This window comes from Neoarius graeffei, chromosome 5, assembly GCF_027579695.1.
Source record: "Neoarius graeffei isolate fNeoGra1 chromosome 5, fNeoGra1.pri, whole genome shotgun sequence".
Lineage (NCBI taxonomy): Eukaryota > Metazoa > Chordata > Actinopteri > Siluriformes > Ariidae > Neoarius > Neoarius graeffei.
Genome location: NC_083573.1, coordinates 111,087,849 through 111,105,835, shown reverse-complemented (window position 1 = coordinate 111,105,835; position 17,987 = coordinate 111,087,849). Strand labels below are relative to the sequence as shown.

The 17,987-nt window shown below is 43.2% G+C and overlaps 2 protein-coding genes across 4 annotated transcripts in view; one reads left to right on the top strand and one right to left on the bottom strand.

Annotated features, from left to right (window-relative positions):
- LOC132887240 (katanin-interacting protein) overlaps nt 1–4,870 on the top strand; it is a 45,505-nt gene extending 40,635 nt beyond the window's left edge. For 2 of the 3 annotated variants that reach the window (XM_060922757.1, XM_060922754.1), the window contains exon 28: nt 51–4,870. In XM_060922757.1, the coding sequence (XP_060778740.1) occupies nt 51–109 (59 nt within the window). In that variant the 3' untranslated portion in view covers nt 110–4,870. The remainder of the gene's footprint in view (nt 1–50) is intronic. The other variant, XM_060922756.1, reaches the window with a different exon arrangement.
- A 539-nt stretch (nt 4,871–5,409) lies between these two features.
- LOC132887241 (cytochrome c oxidase subunit 6B1) overlaps nt 5,410–17,987 on the bottom strand; it is a 29,955-nt gene continuing 17,377 nt past the window's right edge. Inside the window, exons 2-4 of the mRNA XM_060922759.1 lie at nt 10,040–10,156; nt 7,042–7,142; nt 5,410–5,686 (exon numbers count right to left, since the gene is read on the bottom strand). Coding sequence (XP_060778742.1) covers nt 5,633–5,686; nt 7,042–7,142; nt 10,040–10,156 — 272 coding nt within the window. The 3' untranslated portion in view covers nt 5,410–5,632. The remainder of the gene's footprint in view (nt 5,687–7,041; nt 7,143–10,039; nt 10,157–17,987) is intronic.

Below are 17,987 nucleotides of genomic sequence, written 5' to 3'. Positions count from 1 at the left end.
TACTTTGAGATTCCTTTCAAGAAATATGAAGTTTTTGTTTTCTGTTTCAGCACTGAGACCCAAAACCTGCATGACCGACACTCCCAAACACAGGACACGCCCCTACTGACACACCCACACATACAGAGAGTGAGTGAGTGTGTGTGTATGGAGAGGGCTGTTGTATGTCACACGCCCTGGTGCACTGTGTGTAATACGTGTGTGTGTGTGTGTGTTCCTGTGTGCAGGGTTCCTACACAGTATGGAATTTGATTTTGGTAATATCCAGGTCTGGGTAAGGATGGAAAAAGGGAAATAGAGTCTGGAAAATATTTCTTTTTCCAGACTACTGTCCCTGCTTTCTTTTCTAAAACATAAAACAAAGCCAAAGTATTCACCCCAGTGTGAGTTTGATGTCGTTGGCTTTAAGCGAGGCAAGACGTGATGTGTCCGAGGTGATTTCTGTGGACCTGCCATCAGTGACCTCTCTGACGCCGGCACGCTGCGCTCCGTCCTACCTCCGCACAACTAAAAGTAAATGGATGCGAATACACATTGCAACACTACAAACGTAAGACTGGGTAACTGCAGGTGTCCAAGTTCAAGCACTTTATTGTCATAGTTAAGGCACAACGACATTTCTGTTGTGTTCGTCCCAAAGGCGCAAAAAGTTAAGGTGCAAAATATTAAGACAAAAAAAAAAAACAGCACACACTTAGCTAATAAAGGAGATAGATAGATAGATAGATAGATAGATAGATAGATAGATAGATAGATAATGTATACAAAAAAATGAACATAAATATACAGTACCGTTCAAAAGTTTGGGGTCACCCAGACAATTTTGTGTTTTCCATGAAAAGTCACACTTTTATTTACCACCATAAGTTGTAAAATGAATAGAAAATATAGTCGAGACATTTTTCTGGCCATTTTGAGCATTTAATCGACCCCACAAATGTGATGCTCCAGAAACTCAATCTGCTCAAAGGAAGGTCAGTTTTATAGCTTCTCTAAAGAGCTCAACTGTTTTCAGCTGTGCTAACATGATTGTACAAGGGTTTTCTAATCATCCATTAGCCTTCTGAGGCAATGAGCAAACACATTGTACCATTAGAACACTGGAGTGAGAGTTGCTGGAAATGGGCCTCTATACACCTATGGAGATATTGCACCAAAAACCACACATTTGCAGCTAGAATAGTCATTTAGCACATTAGCAATGTATAGAGTGGATTTCTGATTAGTTTAAAGTGATCTGCATTGAAAAGAACAGTGCTTTTCTTTCAAAAATAAGCACATTTCAAAGCGACCCCAAACTTTTGAACAGTAGTGTACTTACTGTAACAGAAATGATGTGGAAATCAAGCAGTATGTTCTGGTGATGATACACGGGGCAACTTTTTGGGCAGTGTTGCCAAGCAATGTTGCTGGCAACGGGCAACTAGGTGAGACACAGGGCAACTTTTCAGGGCAACTAACAATGGGCAACAACAGTTAGCAACGGCAGTTTACAGTTAGCTAAAAAAAAAAAAATCGATGTCTTAATTTTTGCTGTGACCATTTAATCAAGCTGTCTGTTGTTTTTTAGAGCTTTGGTGAGGTAAATTCCTCCATATAGAATATTAAAATAACAACTTACCGGCATAAAAACAGATGAGGAGTCTCTCCATTTCTTCACTCCACTGAGCTGCCGCCATATTTGTTTGAAATTTCTGATCCGAACCTCACCGGAGGTCACATGACTCGATACTCGCGTTCTGATTGGCTTATCTCAAAAAGTTGCCAGAGATTATCAAAACCATTCAGAAAGAAACAATGTTGCCCAATCTCAGTAGAAAAAAGTCAAAACGCAATTGCCCAGCAACATTGCTCGGCAACATTGCCCAAAAAGTTGCCCCGTGTATCATCACCATTCAGGTTGTGGATTGAATAGAAAAACACTATTGCGCGTGTCATATCTCAGACTGTGGAGAGATCAGAGTTCAGTAAGTTTATTGCAGTGGGAAGGAAACTGTAAGTCTGTTGGTACGTGTGCGTATAGCTCTGTAGCGCCTGCCTGATGGGAGGAGCTTAAACAAGTGACGTGCAGGGTGAGTGACGTCCTTTATAATGTTTGTGGCCCTCCTGACAGAGCGAGTGTTGTATAACAGATCCAGAGATGGCAGCTCAGTGCCACCAATGTCCTGTGCTCTTTTCACAACACGCTGTAGGGCTTTTCGGGCAGTTTTGGTGCAGCTGCTGTACCAGGAGATCATACAGTTCGTTAATATGCTTTCTTTGGTGCACCTATAGAAATTGACCAGCAGCTTCTGGGGGAGGTTGACTCTGCTTAATTCTTCAGAAAGTAGAGTTGTTGTTGTGCTTTGCCTACGACCACTGAGTCCAGGAGAGGACCTCCGTGATGGTCACGCCCAGAGACTTGAAGCTGGAGACTCTCCACAGCCTCTGCTCTGATGGTTACTGGGCTGTGTGCTGTCTTTTTGGAGGTCCTGAAGTCCACAATGATTTCTTTGGTCTTCTTGGTGTTGGTGTCGCACCACACTGCCAGGTTCTGAGCCTCCTCTCTGTATGCAGCTTCATCGTTGTTGGATATGAGCCCAATGACCACTGTATCGTCCGCAAACTTATCAATAATGTTCGGTTTGTGGGTGGGTTGACAGCTGTGGGTTTCTGAGAGCTGGACAGTTTTGCTGGTGTTGTGTTGTAAGGCTGCCCCAAGTGTGAACAATGGCAAATATCGTGTGTGAGAACAGATGTGTTTGAAAACATAGTTGTCCTCACTTATGTGGGCACACATCCAAAACTTCTGAGCCTGGTCTCTGCCTGACTCCCCTGTTTTATCTTCATATTTTTACGTGTGTGTGTGTGTGTGTATCTGTCACTCCACCAGTCTGCAGCAGGATGCACCTGGTTTCCTGTGTGTTTCTGCTGCTTACATATTTACCAACTCTCCCAATTCATGCCATAATCTTCAGGTTCTGAGAGGTGAACACCACCTACTGATTTTAGTTCTAAAAACTACCGCGTTACAAAATAATCAGTGAACACTGTTGGATTCGGTCTTCTGATCTCACTTCAGCTGTGTTCAGCACACGGGATACGAGTCTGCAGCGTCAGAGAGTCGTGTTAAGTGAAGCTGAGAGTCAATGGAACGGTGCGATAATGATGTTGAATCTAAACGGTATCACTGTCCTGTTGCACCATTCCGTTGGTTCTCATTAGCCAATCAGCAATGAGCTCACACAATGCAACGACTCACCCCAGTGTCTGTAAAAACCAAACACACTCTGGTGATCATGAACAATGAAAATCCTGAAGAAAAAAAAAAAAAAGATTCACGATGACCAGAAGTTCAAGGGGACTCGGTCACCGGATCATCCAGCACCACAGCATCGAGGCGAGGCGAGGCGAGGAGAGAAGCAGCGTTCGGTGAAGGACGTCGGTCCGATTTTTACATCAGTTTTTTTCAAATATGACACTCAGAATGCAGGAGAATACACTGTTCATACAGGGGTTTTTTGTTTTCTTTACCCTCAAAATTGTCCAAGGGAGCACGCTCCCGGCCCGGCCCGGACCCCCTGTAAGGGCGTGACTCTGTCGAACACTTTTCATTCTGTGTGTGTGCGCTTATGAGAGAAGCAGAGATATAAAAAGACAAAGGCGAGAGTGTTCTAAACTTTTTGTGACCAATGATTTTACATTTTATTGTCAGTTCTATGTTAATTTTTAAAAAATGTATTCTTTTACTGTATGATTGATTTGTTTATTATTTGATTTTATTTATAGTTCTTTGTTGAACAGTGTTAAGGTGATGATACACGGGGCAACTTTTTGGGCAATGTTGCCGAGCAATGTTGCTGGCAACGGGCAACTAGGTGAGACACAGGGCAACTTTTCAGGGCAACTAACAATGGGCAACAACAGTTAGCAACGGCAGTTTACAGTTAGCTAAAAAAAAATCGATGTCTTCATTTTTGCTGTGACCATTTAATCAAGCTGTCTGTTGTTTTTTAGAGCTTTGGTGAGGTAAATTCCTCCATATAGAATATTAAAATAACTTACCAGCATAAAAACAGATGAGGAGTCTCTCCATCTCTTCACTCCACTGAGCGGCCGACATATTTGTTTGAAATTTCTGATCCGAACCTCACCGGAGGTCACATGACTCGATACTCGCGTTCTGATTGGCTTATCTCAAAAAGTTGCCAGAGATTATCAAAACCATTCAGAAAGAAACAATGTTGCCCAATCTCAATAGAAAAGAGTCAAAACGCAATTGCTCAGCAACATTGCTCAGCAGCATTGCCCAAAAAGTTGCCCCGTGTATCATCACCATTAGTGTTTAAACAGTTTTACTCCGTCTCCGAAGCAGAGTCGGTGCCCTTCTGTTCCTGTTTCTCTTGAGGAGTTGTACATCAGCATTCCTCCGGTTACTGTTACACGTCGAAGGGATCAGTTTAATTTTTTTTATGTTTTATTTAAATGACAGAAACAGAATAACACGGCACTGTTTGAGCATTGCAGCCTGAATAAAATGCCGGGCATTGAACGTGTTTGGGTTTAACTGATGTGTGTGTATGAGCTACAGGACCTTGCCACAGAGAGCCATGAGAAATTTTACTCGCTTACATACTCTCAATGGAACATTAACAGCTGGATATTAAAATAATGTATTTAAATAATAAACATCTAGCTGTTTGAACTGTAGTGTCAGATATGGTCTGAAAATGTACTGTGAAGTCTGGGAATATGAGGATGGGGAAAAGTGTGGAATTTTGAAAGGAAAATGTGGAGGAACCCTGTGTGTGTGGTAATTTTCTATTAATTTGTATTATAGCTGTTTATATGAGCCTTGTGTTTAAATAAAGTCTCCAGACTAAGTGCCCTAGATTTCCACCCTTGTTCACTCCACACTCCGGTGCTGCTGAGCTCCGCACTGATCCTCAGTGATTTGGGTGAATGTCAATGTCATCAAAATTGAAAGGGAAAAAAAATAACTCACTCACTCACTGGTTAAAACCTATGCGCGAGTCGACACTCCCTTATTTTGAAGGTGCGGCTTCTACAGAGCGTAGTATAGTTATATTATTTTTCTCACTAAATACACACCCGTTCCTTACGTGCACCTACTCGAAGTGGTTTAGGATTTGAGATACCACTGTTACAGGTCTGAAGTTGTGCTCAGAAGATTTTAGAAGATTTGCAGACAACCTGATGAAATGTAATGCTGAGTGCTTCTGAATTCACCTGCGAAAGAGATGACGTGAGGACATACAGGTCAGCTTTACACTGTATTTCACTTCTAACATCATGCCCCACCCTGTGAATGATACGATACAGTTTATGTATCATAAAATAGTCATAATGACCGGCTACCTTAATTTTTATATCCATCCACGCTGAATGAAACGCACACACCAACCAGAGGAGTGTCACAAGGCCTGAGAGCTTTAATACACAAGCTGCAACACAATGATTTCACTGTAATTAGGAATGACTATACAGGTCCACCCCACCCTGCTGAGCCACAGGTGCATCGTGGGAAATGTAGTTCAGGTCCCACTCACGAGGTGGACAGGGTCATGTCACATACACACACACACAGTTAAGTTTCCCTTAATGATGAAGAGGAAATAGGATTGACAGATCTTCAGAGCTTCCCTGGGAAAGTTCCATCATCACGCTGTTCGTCCCACTTCTCAATCTATAACACACACACACACACTTTAAAATCCCATAATCAGCTTGTGAATACAGCCTATCAAAACTTAAAATGGTTTAGGAATACACACACATTTTATTTCCTTCCCTGTGTCTCCGATCTGTTATGTGTTGGTTTTGTTTCTCTTTCTGTAGTGACGTTAAGTCAAGATTATTTGTATAGCGCGTTTCACAACAGACACTGTCGCAAAGCAGCTTTACAGAAAATTAAAGACTTTAAACTTGAGCTAATTTTATCTCAGATTTATCCCCAGTGAGCAAGCCTGTGGTGAGAGTGGCAAGGAAAAACTCCCATTACTCTGTAAAGGGTCCTTGGGTTGGTGAAAGGCCCTACATACAGGGTTCCCACGGCTCACGAATTTCTTGAATATCAGGAAATTTTATAAAATCTATAACAGACGTGGAAAGTCAGGGGATTTGATCATATTTTGGGCCAAGTCATGGAATATCAGTGAGTATTGTTTGTAGCATGTTTACACTTGCCGGCCGCTTTAATAGGAACTTGTTGTTGATTCTAAGATCCCTGTTCTTGGCTGCAGGAGTGGAACCCAATGTGTTCTTCTGCTGTTTCATGCTGAGATGCGTTTCTGCTCACCACGGTTGTAAAGAGTGATTATATGAGTTACTATATCCTTCCTGGCAAAAAAAAGCTTGAACCAATCTGTCCATTTCCCTCTGACCCTCTCTGATCAACAAGGCGTTTGTTTCCACCCACAGAACTGTCGCTCACTCACTCAGTGTTTTTTGTTTTCTGCACCATTCTGTGTAAACTCTAGAGACTGTTGTGTGTGAAAACCCCAGGAGATCAGCAGCTTCTGAAATACTCAAACCAGTCCATCTGGATCAAACCAACACCCATACCACAGTGAGAGAAAGTCACACTGTGAGATCACAGTGTTTCCCGTTCTGATGTTTGAACATTGTGAACATTAACTGAAGCTCTTGATTTGTATCTGTGGGATTTGATGCATCGTGCTGCTGTCGAGGGATCGGCTGATTACAGAACTGCAGAGAACAGCCAGCAGGTGGATGTAGGGGTGTTCCTAATGACATGACAACCACCACATGCAAATCTATAATACAGTATTAGCTAAGCTAATTAGATAAGCGCATGGTTCTTTGGCTAAACGTTTACAAGTACCACGTTCACATCCTCCAGTTTCAAACTTTACTGGTCCAAAGCTGTTGATTTTGTATTTTGTTGCATCAGTGTAACTGAACTTATATGCAGACTCCTAGTTGTCACAGGCTGTGATGGAAACTATCAGGCTGTGATGGAAAAGATTATTGTGCTAGGACATGATTATTAGCATAGCTTTCTCTGTGTGTGAGACATACCCAGGAAATGGGGCACAGTGATTTATACACCCTCTTGTACCAGTCGCAGGGAGCCGCATCCACCCCTTTGGCCTCCAATGCTTTCTGGCATCGGTGATAGTCTGTAATAATAGATCACAGCAACAAATCACAGGTTTATATTAATGCACTCGTTCTTAATGTTTCCTTCATTATTAGTGATGCACTGATCAGGATACTGGTATCGGATTAAGCTTAGTACTGGGCTCATTTTCTCAAACCCATAAAAAAAGCTACGATATTATCTGATACCAGGTGATATGATGTGACATAATGCTAATGTACGCTACAATAGTACTGTATAGACGACCTGAAATGACAGCGATCTGGATATACAGTTGTGGTCAGAAGTTTACATACAGTGGCATGAATGTCATCTTGGATCTGAATGTCATGGCAATATTTGGGCTTTCAGTAATTTCTCTGAACTGTTCTTTTTCTGTGGCAGAATGATTGTACAGCATACAGCTTTAATAAAAAACAAACCTAGAATTTGGTGCACAAGTTTTAATTTTCTTTGGGTTTTCTGAAATCAACACAGGGTCAAAATTATACATACACTCACTTAGATTATTAATTCAGAGGTGCTGAAACTTCCAAAATGTCTCTTATCTTGCCAAGGCCGAGGTCTCTTAACTTCCTGTTAGTGATCATGATTGACTACAGCTGGTAGCTTCTCTATGCCTTCATAAAAAAGGGCTTGTTTACAGCACTCATTGGATTGACCAACACACAGTAAAATGGGAAAGTCCAAGGAGCTCAGTGCAGATCTGAGAAAGAGGATCGCAGATATACACAACTCCGGAATGTCTCTTGGAGCCATTTCTAAACAACTGCAAATTTCAAGATCGGTTCAAACAATTGTATGCAAGGTATTATGAGGTGTAGTCACTTTGCCAAGCCACTTTGCTTCAAGAAAACCCAAACTGTCACCCTCAGCTGAAAGGAAACTGGTTTGGATGGTCAGGAACAACATAGGAACAACCATGGCACAGTCCTGCCATGAACTGGAAGCTGATGGATCACTGTCTGCAGTTCAGATCACCATGGACTGAGAGGCTGCTTTCCAAGAAATAACCCCCTGCTCCAAAATTGACACCAAGCTTAACTAAAGTTTGAAGCTGACCATACAGACAAAGAAAAAGCCTTCTGGAGGAAAGCTGTATGGTCAGATGAGACAAAGATTGAGCTGTTTGCCCACAATGACCACCATGTACAGAGGGACACTGTACCAGCTGGTGGTGGTAGGATCATCATGCTCTGGGGCTGTTTTGCTGCCAGTGGAACTGGTTCATTGCACAAAGTGGATGGAATAATGAAGGAGGAGGACTACCTCAGAATTCTTCAGCATAAACCATCAGAAACTTGGACACGACTTGGGACTTACAACAGGACAATGAACCCAAACACGCATCAGAGCTGGTTGTGGAGGATAAAGCAGGCAAACATTAAGCTTAAAATAAGTCCTGACTTCAACCCTATTGAAAATAGATGGACCGTGCTTATAAATCGAGTCCATGCCAAGAAAAAAACAAATTTAATTGAACTCTACCAATTTTACCATGAAAAGTCGTGAAATATCCAACCAGAATTCTGCCAGAAGCTTGTTCATGGTAAACAAAAATGTTTGGTCAAAGTAAATCTTGTAAAAAGACATTTTAACCAAATATTAGGTGTGCTGTATGTATATTTATTACCCTGTATGTATAATTTTGATCCTGTGTTGATTTCAGAAAACCCAAAGAAAATTAAAATTTGTGCACCAAATTCTAGGTTTGTTTTTTAATTAAAGCTGTATGCTGTACAATCATTCTGCCACAGAAAAAGAACAGTTCAGAGAAATTACTGAAAGCCCAAATATTGCCATGACATTCAGATCCAGGATGACATTCATGTCACTGTATGTAAACTTCTGACCACAACTGTATGTCACAATTAATGACCAAAATAAAGCAGAATGCATACTGTGCTGTGAGAAAACATCAAGAGGAGGAACTACAGCATCATCTTACAATACAAGTGACCAGATAGAATATCTTAAACATCAAACTCAACACAGAGTACAAAGCAGCAAGCAACGTATCGGTGCATCCTTAGTTTCTATAGTAACCGCTAATTCACAGGGACATCACTTTAGTCCGTATGGAGATGTTTATTTAACATTAATAGACGGAGACACCAGTGTTAGCGCTTTGAGGTAAAGGTGTAACTGTAAGGTTTTTAAAGCATTGTGATTTTATCAGTATGTGATTTACAAGATATCATTTCTGTCACTTTAAATCACATATACTGTCATTTGGAGTGTTTTATGAGTTAATGTGATCGTGTCGAGCTTCACCAGCAAATCTCACAAAGGGTTAAACCCATCAACACTGCTGAAGTAGAGCAAAGATACTGGACCATTGGGGCGGCACGGTGGTGTAGTGGTTAGCACGGTCGCCTCACAGCAAGAAGGTCCGGGTTCGAACCCAGTGGCCGGCGAGGGCCTTTCTGTGTGGAGTTTACATGTTCTGCCCGTGTCTGCGTGGGTTTCCTCCGGGTGCTCCGGTTTCCCCCACAATCCAAAGACATGCAGTTAGGTTGACGTGGGGCAGCCTTGGGCTGAGGTGCCCTTGAGCAAGGTACCTGACCCCTGACTGCTCCCCAGGCGCTCTGGTGTGGCTGCCCACTGCTCTGGGTGTGTGTGTGTGTGTTCAGTGCTTCAGATGGGTTAAATGCAGAGGGTGAATTTCACTGTACTTGAAGTGTGCATGTGACAAATAAAGGTTTCTTCTTTCTTTCTTCTTACTGTTACAGGTCTGACTGTAATGTCTAGTGTAATAACACGAACTAACATTTCACACACATTAAATATGATATTTTGTGTCTTGTGTTCATGTGAAAGATCTGTCGTATCAGTTCAAAACTGGCTAGTTGGGTTCACTATTAATTATTCACTGTTCAGATTAGATTCTGCTTTAGACCACAGGTTTGTACTTACCCAAGTAATTCTGCCAGCAGTTTCTGGTCTGGTTCTGGTTTGGGAAACGGGCGTCGAACGGCGCCGTGCGGTACTGTTGAAGTTTCTGCTGAATATCTTCCGCCATCACGTTTTCACCTGCACATAACACACCAATGTGCACAGGTTAAAACCGGGCAGTGATATCTGATGAATATGTGTGCGACTGCACACTACAGAGCATTAAATACATCTCCACCAGTAATGTACCCGCTGTATCTCACACTGCTGTCTGCTCGGGTGCTGGATGATGATTATATGGAACAGGGAAAAATAACACAATATAAGAAATTATACATACAGGATGCTTTTTTGATGGAATAAAAACGTGTTCTGTTCCCTTCTAGTGGGTTTCGTTAATTTGGCTTGATAGCATGCAATATTGCTAGCATATCGCTTATACTCCATGTATTATGCCACTCTACCCAATGGAGAATAAGCATGCAGTATTGTTACAATATTGCACATTATCAAGACAACACAATGTCACATGTCGAAGACGTAAAACTTCCACGCTAGCGGGCGACTGTGACAATTTGTAAACAAATATTGACGCCAGGTTTGCTTCGGTAAACATGGAAGATTTTGAGAGAATTTTGGCTGCCAGGTCGCTCCTTGTGTCGCTGTCAATGTAGATTTTAAAAGTAACTAAGTAAATTACACAGGGAAAATAATAATATTTGGCTTGAGTTCATTCACGCTACACTGGCTGGATGGTAACTGGACTGCCGCACTAACAGCACCAAGTCACAGGTAGGCTAACATTGGCCTTTGAGAATGCTGACATGAAGAGAGTGTGTTATGTATTATACAACCCCGATTCCAAAAAAGTTGGGACAAAGTACAAATTGTAAATAAAAATGGAATGCAATAATTTACAAATCTCAAAAACTGATATTGTATTCACAATAGAACATAGACAACATATCAAATGACGAAAGTGAGACATTTTGAAATTTCATGCCAAATATTGGCTCATTTGAAATTTCATGACAGCAACACATCTCAAAAAAGTTGGGACAGGGGCAATAAGAGGCTGGAAAAGTTAAAGGTACAAAAAAGGAACAGCTGGAGGAGCAAATTGCAACTCATTAGGTCAATTGGCAAGAGGTCATTAACATGACTGGGTATAAAAAGAGCATCTTGGAGTGGCAGCGGCTCTCAGAAGTAAAGATGGGAAGAGGATCACCAATCCCCCTAATTCTGCGCCGACAAATAGTGGAGCAATATCAGAAAGGAGTTCGACAGTGTAAAATTGCAAAGAGTTTGAACATATCATCATCTACAGTGCATAATATCATCAAAAGATTCAGAGAATCTGGAAGAATCTCTGTGCGTAAGGGTCAAGGCCGGAAAACCATACTGGGTGCCCGTGATCTTCGGGCCCTTAGACGGCACTGCATCACATACAGGCATGCTTCTGTATTGGAAATCACAAAATGGGCTCAGGAATATTTCCAGACAACATTATCTGTGAACACAATTCACCGTGCCATCCGCCGTTGCCAGCTAAAACTCTATAGTTCAAAGAAGAAGCCGTATCTAAACATGATCCAGAAGCGCAGACGTCTTCTCTGGGCCAAGGCTCATTTAAAATGGACTGTGGCAAAGTGGAAAACTGTTCTGTGGTCAGACGAATCAAAATTTGAAGTTCTTTATGGAAATCAGGGACGCCGTGTCATTCGGACTAAAGAGGAGAAGGACGACCCAAGTTGTTATCGGTGCTCAGTTCAGAAGCCTGCATCTCTGATGGTATGGGGTTGCATTAGTGCGTGTGGCATGGGCAGCTTACACATCTGGAAAGACATCATCAATGCTGAAAGGTCTATCCAGGTTCTAGAGCAACATATGCTCCCATCCAGACGACGTCTCTTTCAGGGAAGACCTTGCATTTTCCAACATGACAATGCCAAACCACATACTGCATCAATTACAGCATCATGACTGTGTAGAAGAAGGGTCCGGGTACTGAACTGGCCAGCCTGCAATCCAGATCTTTCACCCATAGAAAACATTAGGCGCATCATAAAACGGAAGATACGACAAAAAAGACCTAAGACGGTTGAGCAACTAGAATCCTACATTAGACAAGAATGGGTTAACATTCCTATCCCTAAACTTGAGCAACTTGTCTCCTCAGTCCCCAGACGTTTACAGACTGTTGTAAAGAGAAAAGGGGATGTCTCACAGTGGTAAACATGGCCTTGTCCCAACTTTTTTGAGATGTGTTGTCATGAAATTTAAAATCCCCTAATTTTTCTCTTTAAATGATACATTTTCTCAGTTTAAACATTTGATATGTCATCTATGTTCTATTCTGAATAAAATAATGGAATTTTGAAACTTCCACATCATTGCATTCCGTTTTTATTTACAATTTGTACTTTGTCCCAACTTTTTTGGAATCGGGGTTGTAATAATAATAATAATAATAATAATATTGGCTGGCTTTTTTATGGTATATCAGATATATTCCATTCAGCTACTCGTCTTCGACTAGTTCAGTATCATGCTAGCTGTCAGAATGCAGGCACTCACAGATGTAAGTGCAGGGGAGAGCTGGGATGCAAACAGGAAGCGTAGTCAAATCAGTAAGCAAACTCATAGTCAGAAAGCATGCAAGGGTCAGTCGACTGGCAAGCAGAATAGTAGAGAGCAGACTAGACTTAAATGGGTAAACGTAGCAAAGGTTCAGGAAACTAGAGGCAGGCAGACAAGAAAGGCTCGGTATGACTGGGTAAACTCCAAATGATACTTTGCACTGAAGGTGTGTGAGGGAGAGGCTTAAGTAAGCACTGCTGATTAACAGTTAGTTCAAGTTCAAAGTGTTTATTGTCATATGCACAGTAAGGACATGTCCACTTGCACAATGAAATTCTTAATTTGCTGTCCACCGTGAATGGCAATTACAAATAAATAAATAGGCGGAAGAAGTAATGCAAGTAAGGCAATATAGTGCAAAAATAAAAGCAAAGAAAAGCAAAAGCAACAAAAACACCCAGTGTAGTACAAAATAAAGGTTAAATGTAGTGCAAAATAGGTAGTGTAATACAAAAATAAGGCAATGATCAGATGTAGCAGCAGAAGGGCAGTAATGTGCAAACAATGACAGTTAATGACAGTTAGCTGAACATAATAAGAGAGAGACAAGGGGTGCTGTGAACTTTGGGCATTGTAATCTTGGGAAGCCATGTTTGTATTCCGTTAGAGTTTTGACTCACAGTGACATTACTGACAGACACCCCCCCCCGCCCAGCTACATTCCTCTAGTCTATAGCCTTCCCACTCTACCAGGCATTCCAACTGTCCTCTTCTCCTTCTGGAATCAAGGATTCTGTTTACCTGGTAGACGGGTTCTCCCTCAAGAATCAGAGGGTGGTGTTCCTGGATGAGAGTATTCTCAGCAAGTGGACCTTGAATAGCAGGTTTCAGACATGACACATGGAATGTAGGAGCAATGCAACTGTGCGGTGAGAGCTCTAGTCTGTAGGAGACCTCATTGATGCGACGTAGCACCTTGTATGGGCCAGTGTAGCATGCCTGAAGTTTCTTGCATGAATTGGGTTCCCTTGGAGGGGGAAGAGGTTCTCTCTCCCCCCCCCAAAAAAAATCTGTCCCTCTGAGTTACATGTCGGTCCTGGGATCGAGATGCTGACCTCTTCTGCTCCTCGGACCTGTCTAATCCATCCTGGTGCCCTGTGTCTGGTTGGAGTCTCATTGCATCGCTCCTGTGGAGGGCGGCCCCATGTGGACAGTTGGGGGTCACGCCTGGAGGACGCTCTGGACTCTCTTGCAGTGGTGCTTTTGTGGCTGGGGACTGCAGTTGACTTGCTGACTTTGGGACTGCAGCTGTCATGAACGGTTTTGCGCTCGGGTTTCCGTCGGTGGGGGGTTTATGGCATCAACGAAGCTGACTTTATGTTAGGACTGTTAATGTTATAGTCATGTTGTCTGTTATTGCCCGGATGGGGATGGGTTCCCTTTTGAGTCTGGTTCCTCTCGAGGTTTCTTCCTCATGTCATCTGAGGGAGTTTTTCCTTGCCACCGGCACCACAGGCATGCTCGTTGGGGATAGATTAGGGATAAAATTAGCTCATATTTTAAGTCGTTCAAATTCTGTAAAGCTGCTTTGTGACAATGTTTATTGTTAAAAGCACTATACAAATAAACTTGACTTGCTTGACCTTAGGTCACATGTGGACACCCATACTCTGTTGCCTGGTAAAAATTCCAGATTGTTACCTCAGTGTTTGTTGGCATACTCCTTGCACTTGGCATTCACCACCTCAGTGCGCTGGTGAACCTTTGCTTGGGCATATTCGGAGCAGGCAGCGATGAAGTGGTTAATTTCGGTCTGCATCTTCTCCCACCAGTACTTACTCCTTAGCATTTGGTAAGTTCTTTGACTACTAGGGTGACCTGTGGCAGGAGATGCATGTGCCCATGTGATGAGTTTACTTCTAAGTGGCTTGGGGACGTATAGCAAGTCAGGTGGGCACTCCTCTGGGAGCTTTCAGGGTTGGGAGGCTCTTATCTCCTTATCTAATTCCCAAGTGATAGACTGAACAAAGCATTCTGGTGCAAGAATGGGATGAGGTTCAGGGTTACGAGGTAGAGGTCTGCGCGGGACAGAATTTTCAGTCCCACTCCCGCCCGTTCCCGCATTGTGCAGTCCCGCTCCCGCCCGCTCCCGCAAAGAATTATGATTTTCAGTCCCGCTCCCACCTGCCATATTTTGTCCCGCTCCCGCTCGCAAATCCTGCATGATGCAGACTTTCGCGTTATTTCTCACGAAAGTTCTTGTCATTGGCTTGGGGAATTAAACATGCTGAGCTTAGCTGAGCCCTCCACTGACCGAGCCTTCATTTATTGTAAGTTTATTGTTTAGACTCTGACATTCTGCTGACACATTCCAAGTGAGCGCTGCATGTGCTCATGATTGACAGCTCTCGCTTTGATTGACAGCTCTCGCTTTGATTGACAGCTCTCGCTTTGCGCACTCGCACTCCCACTTCCGAGTCTGTGGCGTTATGATTCCAATCGCGATTTCATTCTCCTCTCATATGAAGTGCTGCGCAACCACAACCAGCTCCTCAGATTATACATTGTCTATTTCTAGCTTTAAATTGAACAATCTGTGCAATACACAGTCCTTTTTAATACTAGTTAATACTTTTTAATACTTAGGACTAATACTCTTGACTTTTTAACGGTAAATGTACCTCTTTTTAAAGCAGCACTTACTTCTGAAGCACTGTGAGCTTCACTAGAGGAGCTCTGCTCTTCTGCCATGATCGGAGATCTCAAACACGGAAGAGCGGAAAGGAATCGGAAACGTACGTGAGATTAGACCACATCCGCAAATTTAGCCATCTTAAAATGTTTTTATTAATGCCAAATAAAATATCCAGCACAAATGATATACGATAGACATAAATTAATAATTTATAAATTTTATTTTAAACACGTTTTTAGTTAGCGGGACTGCAGCTTATCACTTCTCCCACCTGCGCCCGCATTGTGCACTCCCCCTCCCGCTCGCGCCCGCAATGAGCTTTCAAAATTTGTCCCGCGCCGCACTGCTTTGCGTTGGGTCCCGCGGGACTCCTGCGGGAGTGCAGGGCTCTATTACGAGGTGCTGGACTGAAGGTTTGGGACAGAGCATCAGCCTTAGTGTTCTTACACCCAGGATGGAAGGAGATTGTGAAATCAAACCTTGTAAAGAAGAGAGCCCATCAGGCCTGACATGGGTTCAGTCTCTTTGCTTTCTTGAGATACTCTAAGTTTTTGTGGTTGGTTAGTATCACAAAGGGATGTGTAGCCCCCTCTAACCCGTGCCTCCATTCCTTGAGGGCGAGCTTAATGGCTAGTAGTTTATGATTCCTGATATCATAGTTTCTCTTAGCTGATGAGAGCTTCTTGGAAAAGAAAGACACAGAGTGAAGCTTTGGTTTCTTGCCAAAGTGCTGCCAAAAGTCCCCAGTCCAGTCTCTGAGGCATCCACCTCGACTGTGAAAGGCTTGGTTGGGACAGGATGCTGCAGGATGGGGGCTGAGGTGAACCAGTCTTGAGTTGGCCAAAGGCTTCCTCAGCTGCAGGGTTCCAGAGAAGATGTTTGGGACCTTTCTTTAGCAGGGCGGTTAAGAGACCTACAATGGTGCAGAAACTTCGGATAAAGTGTCAGTAGAACTTAGTGAAACCTAAAAAATGTTGAAGCTCCTTCACAGATGTGGGTACTGGCCAAGACACCTTGGAGGAATCTATGCTGACTCCTTCTGCACTGATGACGTAACCCAGAAACGAAATCTAACATAAATGGAATTCACACTTCTCAGCTTTAATGTAGAGCTGATTCTTGATGATGATGATGAATGAACGAACCTTTATTGTCAATAGTCACAATTACCAGCAAAATTGACCACCAACCTGTCCTTACATACACATATACACACAATTGACAGAGGGGGAGTAGACAGGACAGGAAGACAGGGATGAAAAGAAAAATACAGAGTAACATGAGGAGAGGGGAGGAGAAAAAACAAAGCAACCCCCACACTAAGCTCCTGTGAGGAGTACAGTGTGGGAACATTAAAAAAATTCCTCAGCACATAAGCACAAAATAACACAAGTACACTTTACAACATGAAAACTCGGTACTTGAGGGGGTGGGAGGTAAGGGGGGAGGGTGTAGGGGGGAGGGGAGGAGGTAGAGGGGAGGAGGTAGAGGTAACCCAGCACAAGCAAGCAGCTGTCCATTCCTGCAGCCATGACGGCGCTAGTCGTGCACCCGCTTGTCACACTGGGGGTAAAAGCGGCGACCGCGAGAAGTGGGGGAAGGAATGCGAGTGCGTCTCACAGCAGTGACCTTCAGGGGGAGATGTTGCCCAGCAATGGCCTTGGCCGAGGCCAGTGCTGTCTGAGGGAGCCGAAAGCAGATAAGATTGGGATTGTTTGGTCTTGGGGCGAGCAGATGCATTCTTTTACACGACCACTCTATTTGTCCATTCTGGTCTCCAAATCAATCCATTTCCTTTGCAAAGCCGAAAGCTTCTCCATGATGTCATCCATGTTGCAGTTCAAGTTCTGAATAGCCACAGTCTGAGTGCCGACAGCTCTGCCCACCGCTTCAGTCATGTCGGGCAGCTTTATGGGGCTTTGAACAGCTGTCACCATTTTCTGATTTCCTCAATAAACCAGGGCAATGCCTAATCCAATCAGCAAAAGTCCTGTAATCATGGTTCCGAATAAGTAGATGTCTTCAATGTCCTCCACAGAAAGAATCGCCAGGCACACGACCCGCCACTGCTCCCACGCATCCATTGTGTAGCCAGCCGCGAACATTCCAGCAGGACAGGCGGGTTCCCCCGAACCCAGGCTTCTTGTCGAGAAAACTGTGTCAATTTTGTTAAGAGACCAATTTATCAATTCCATGATTTTTTAGTTTGGAGAGCAGTGCAGAGAGAGTCTCTCAAAAGTATAGACAGTAGACAGACGAGACGAGACAAGAGGAGCATAAGCAGGGAAGATAAGGGAAAGGAGAGCAGAGAAATGTGACCGCCTTCTGTGAGAGCACGGAGAGAATAGATGCTTCAGAACTAACCTGATGTGTTCCAGGTGACTTGCTTCATCAGGGGAGCAGATCAGAATGTCGACAATGTATGCGATTACAAACTTCCCCGGTAAGTCCTAGAGCACGTCGTTTATGAGACATTGGAAAACACTTGGCGCTAAAGAAAGGCCATATGGTATGACCCGGTACTAAAAATGGCCAGTGGTGGTGCTAAAAGCTGTCTTCCATTTGTCACCCTCTCGGATTCTGATAAGGTTGTATGCTGTAAGCTTGTAAGGTCAAGCGTAGAGAAGATTTTAGCAGAACGTAGTTGTTCTAAAGCAGAAGGAACCAGTGGAAGGGTTACTTTAGAGATATTTT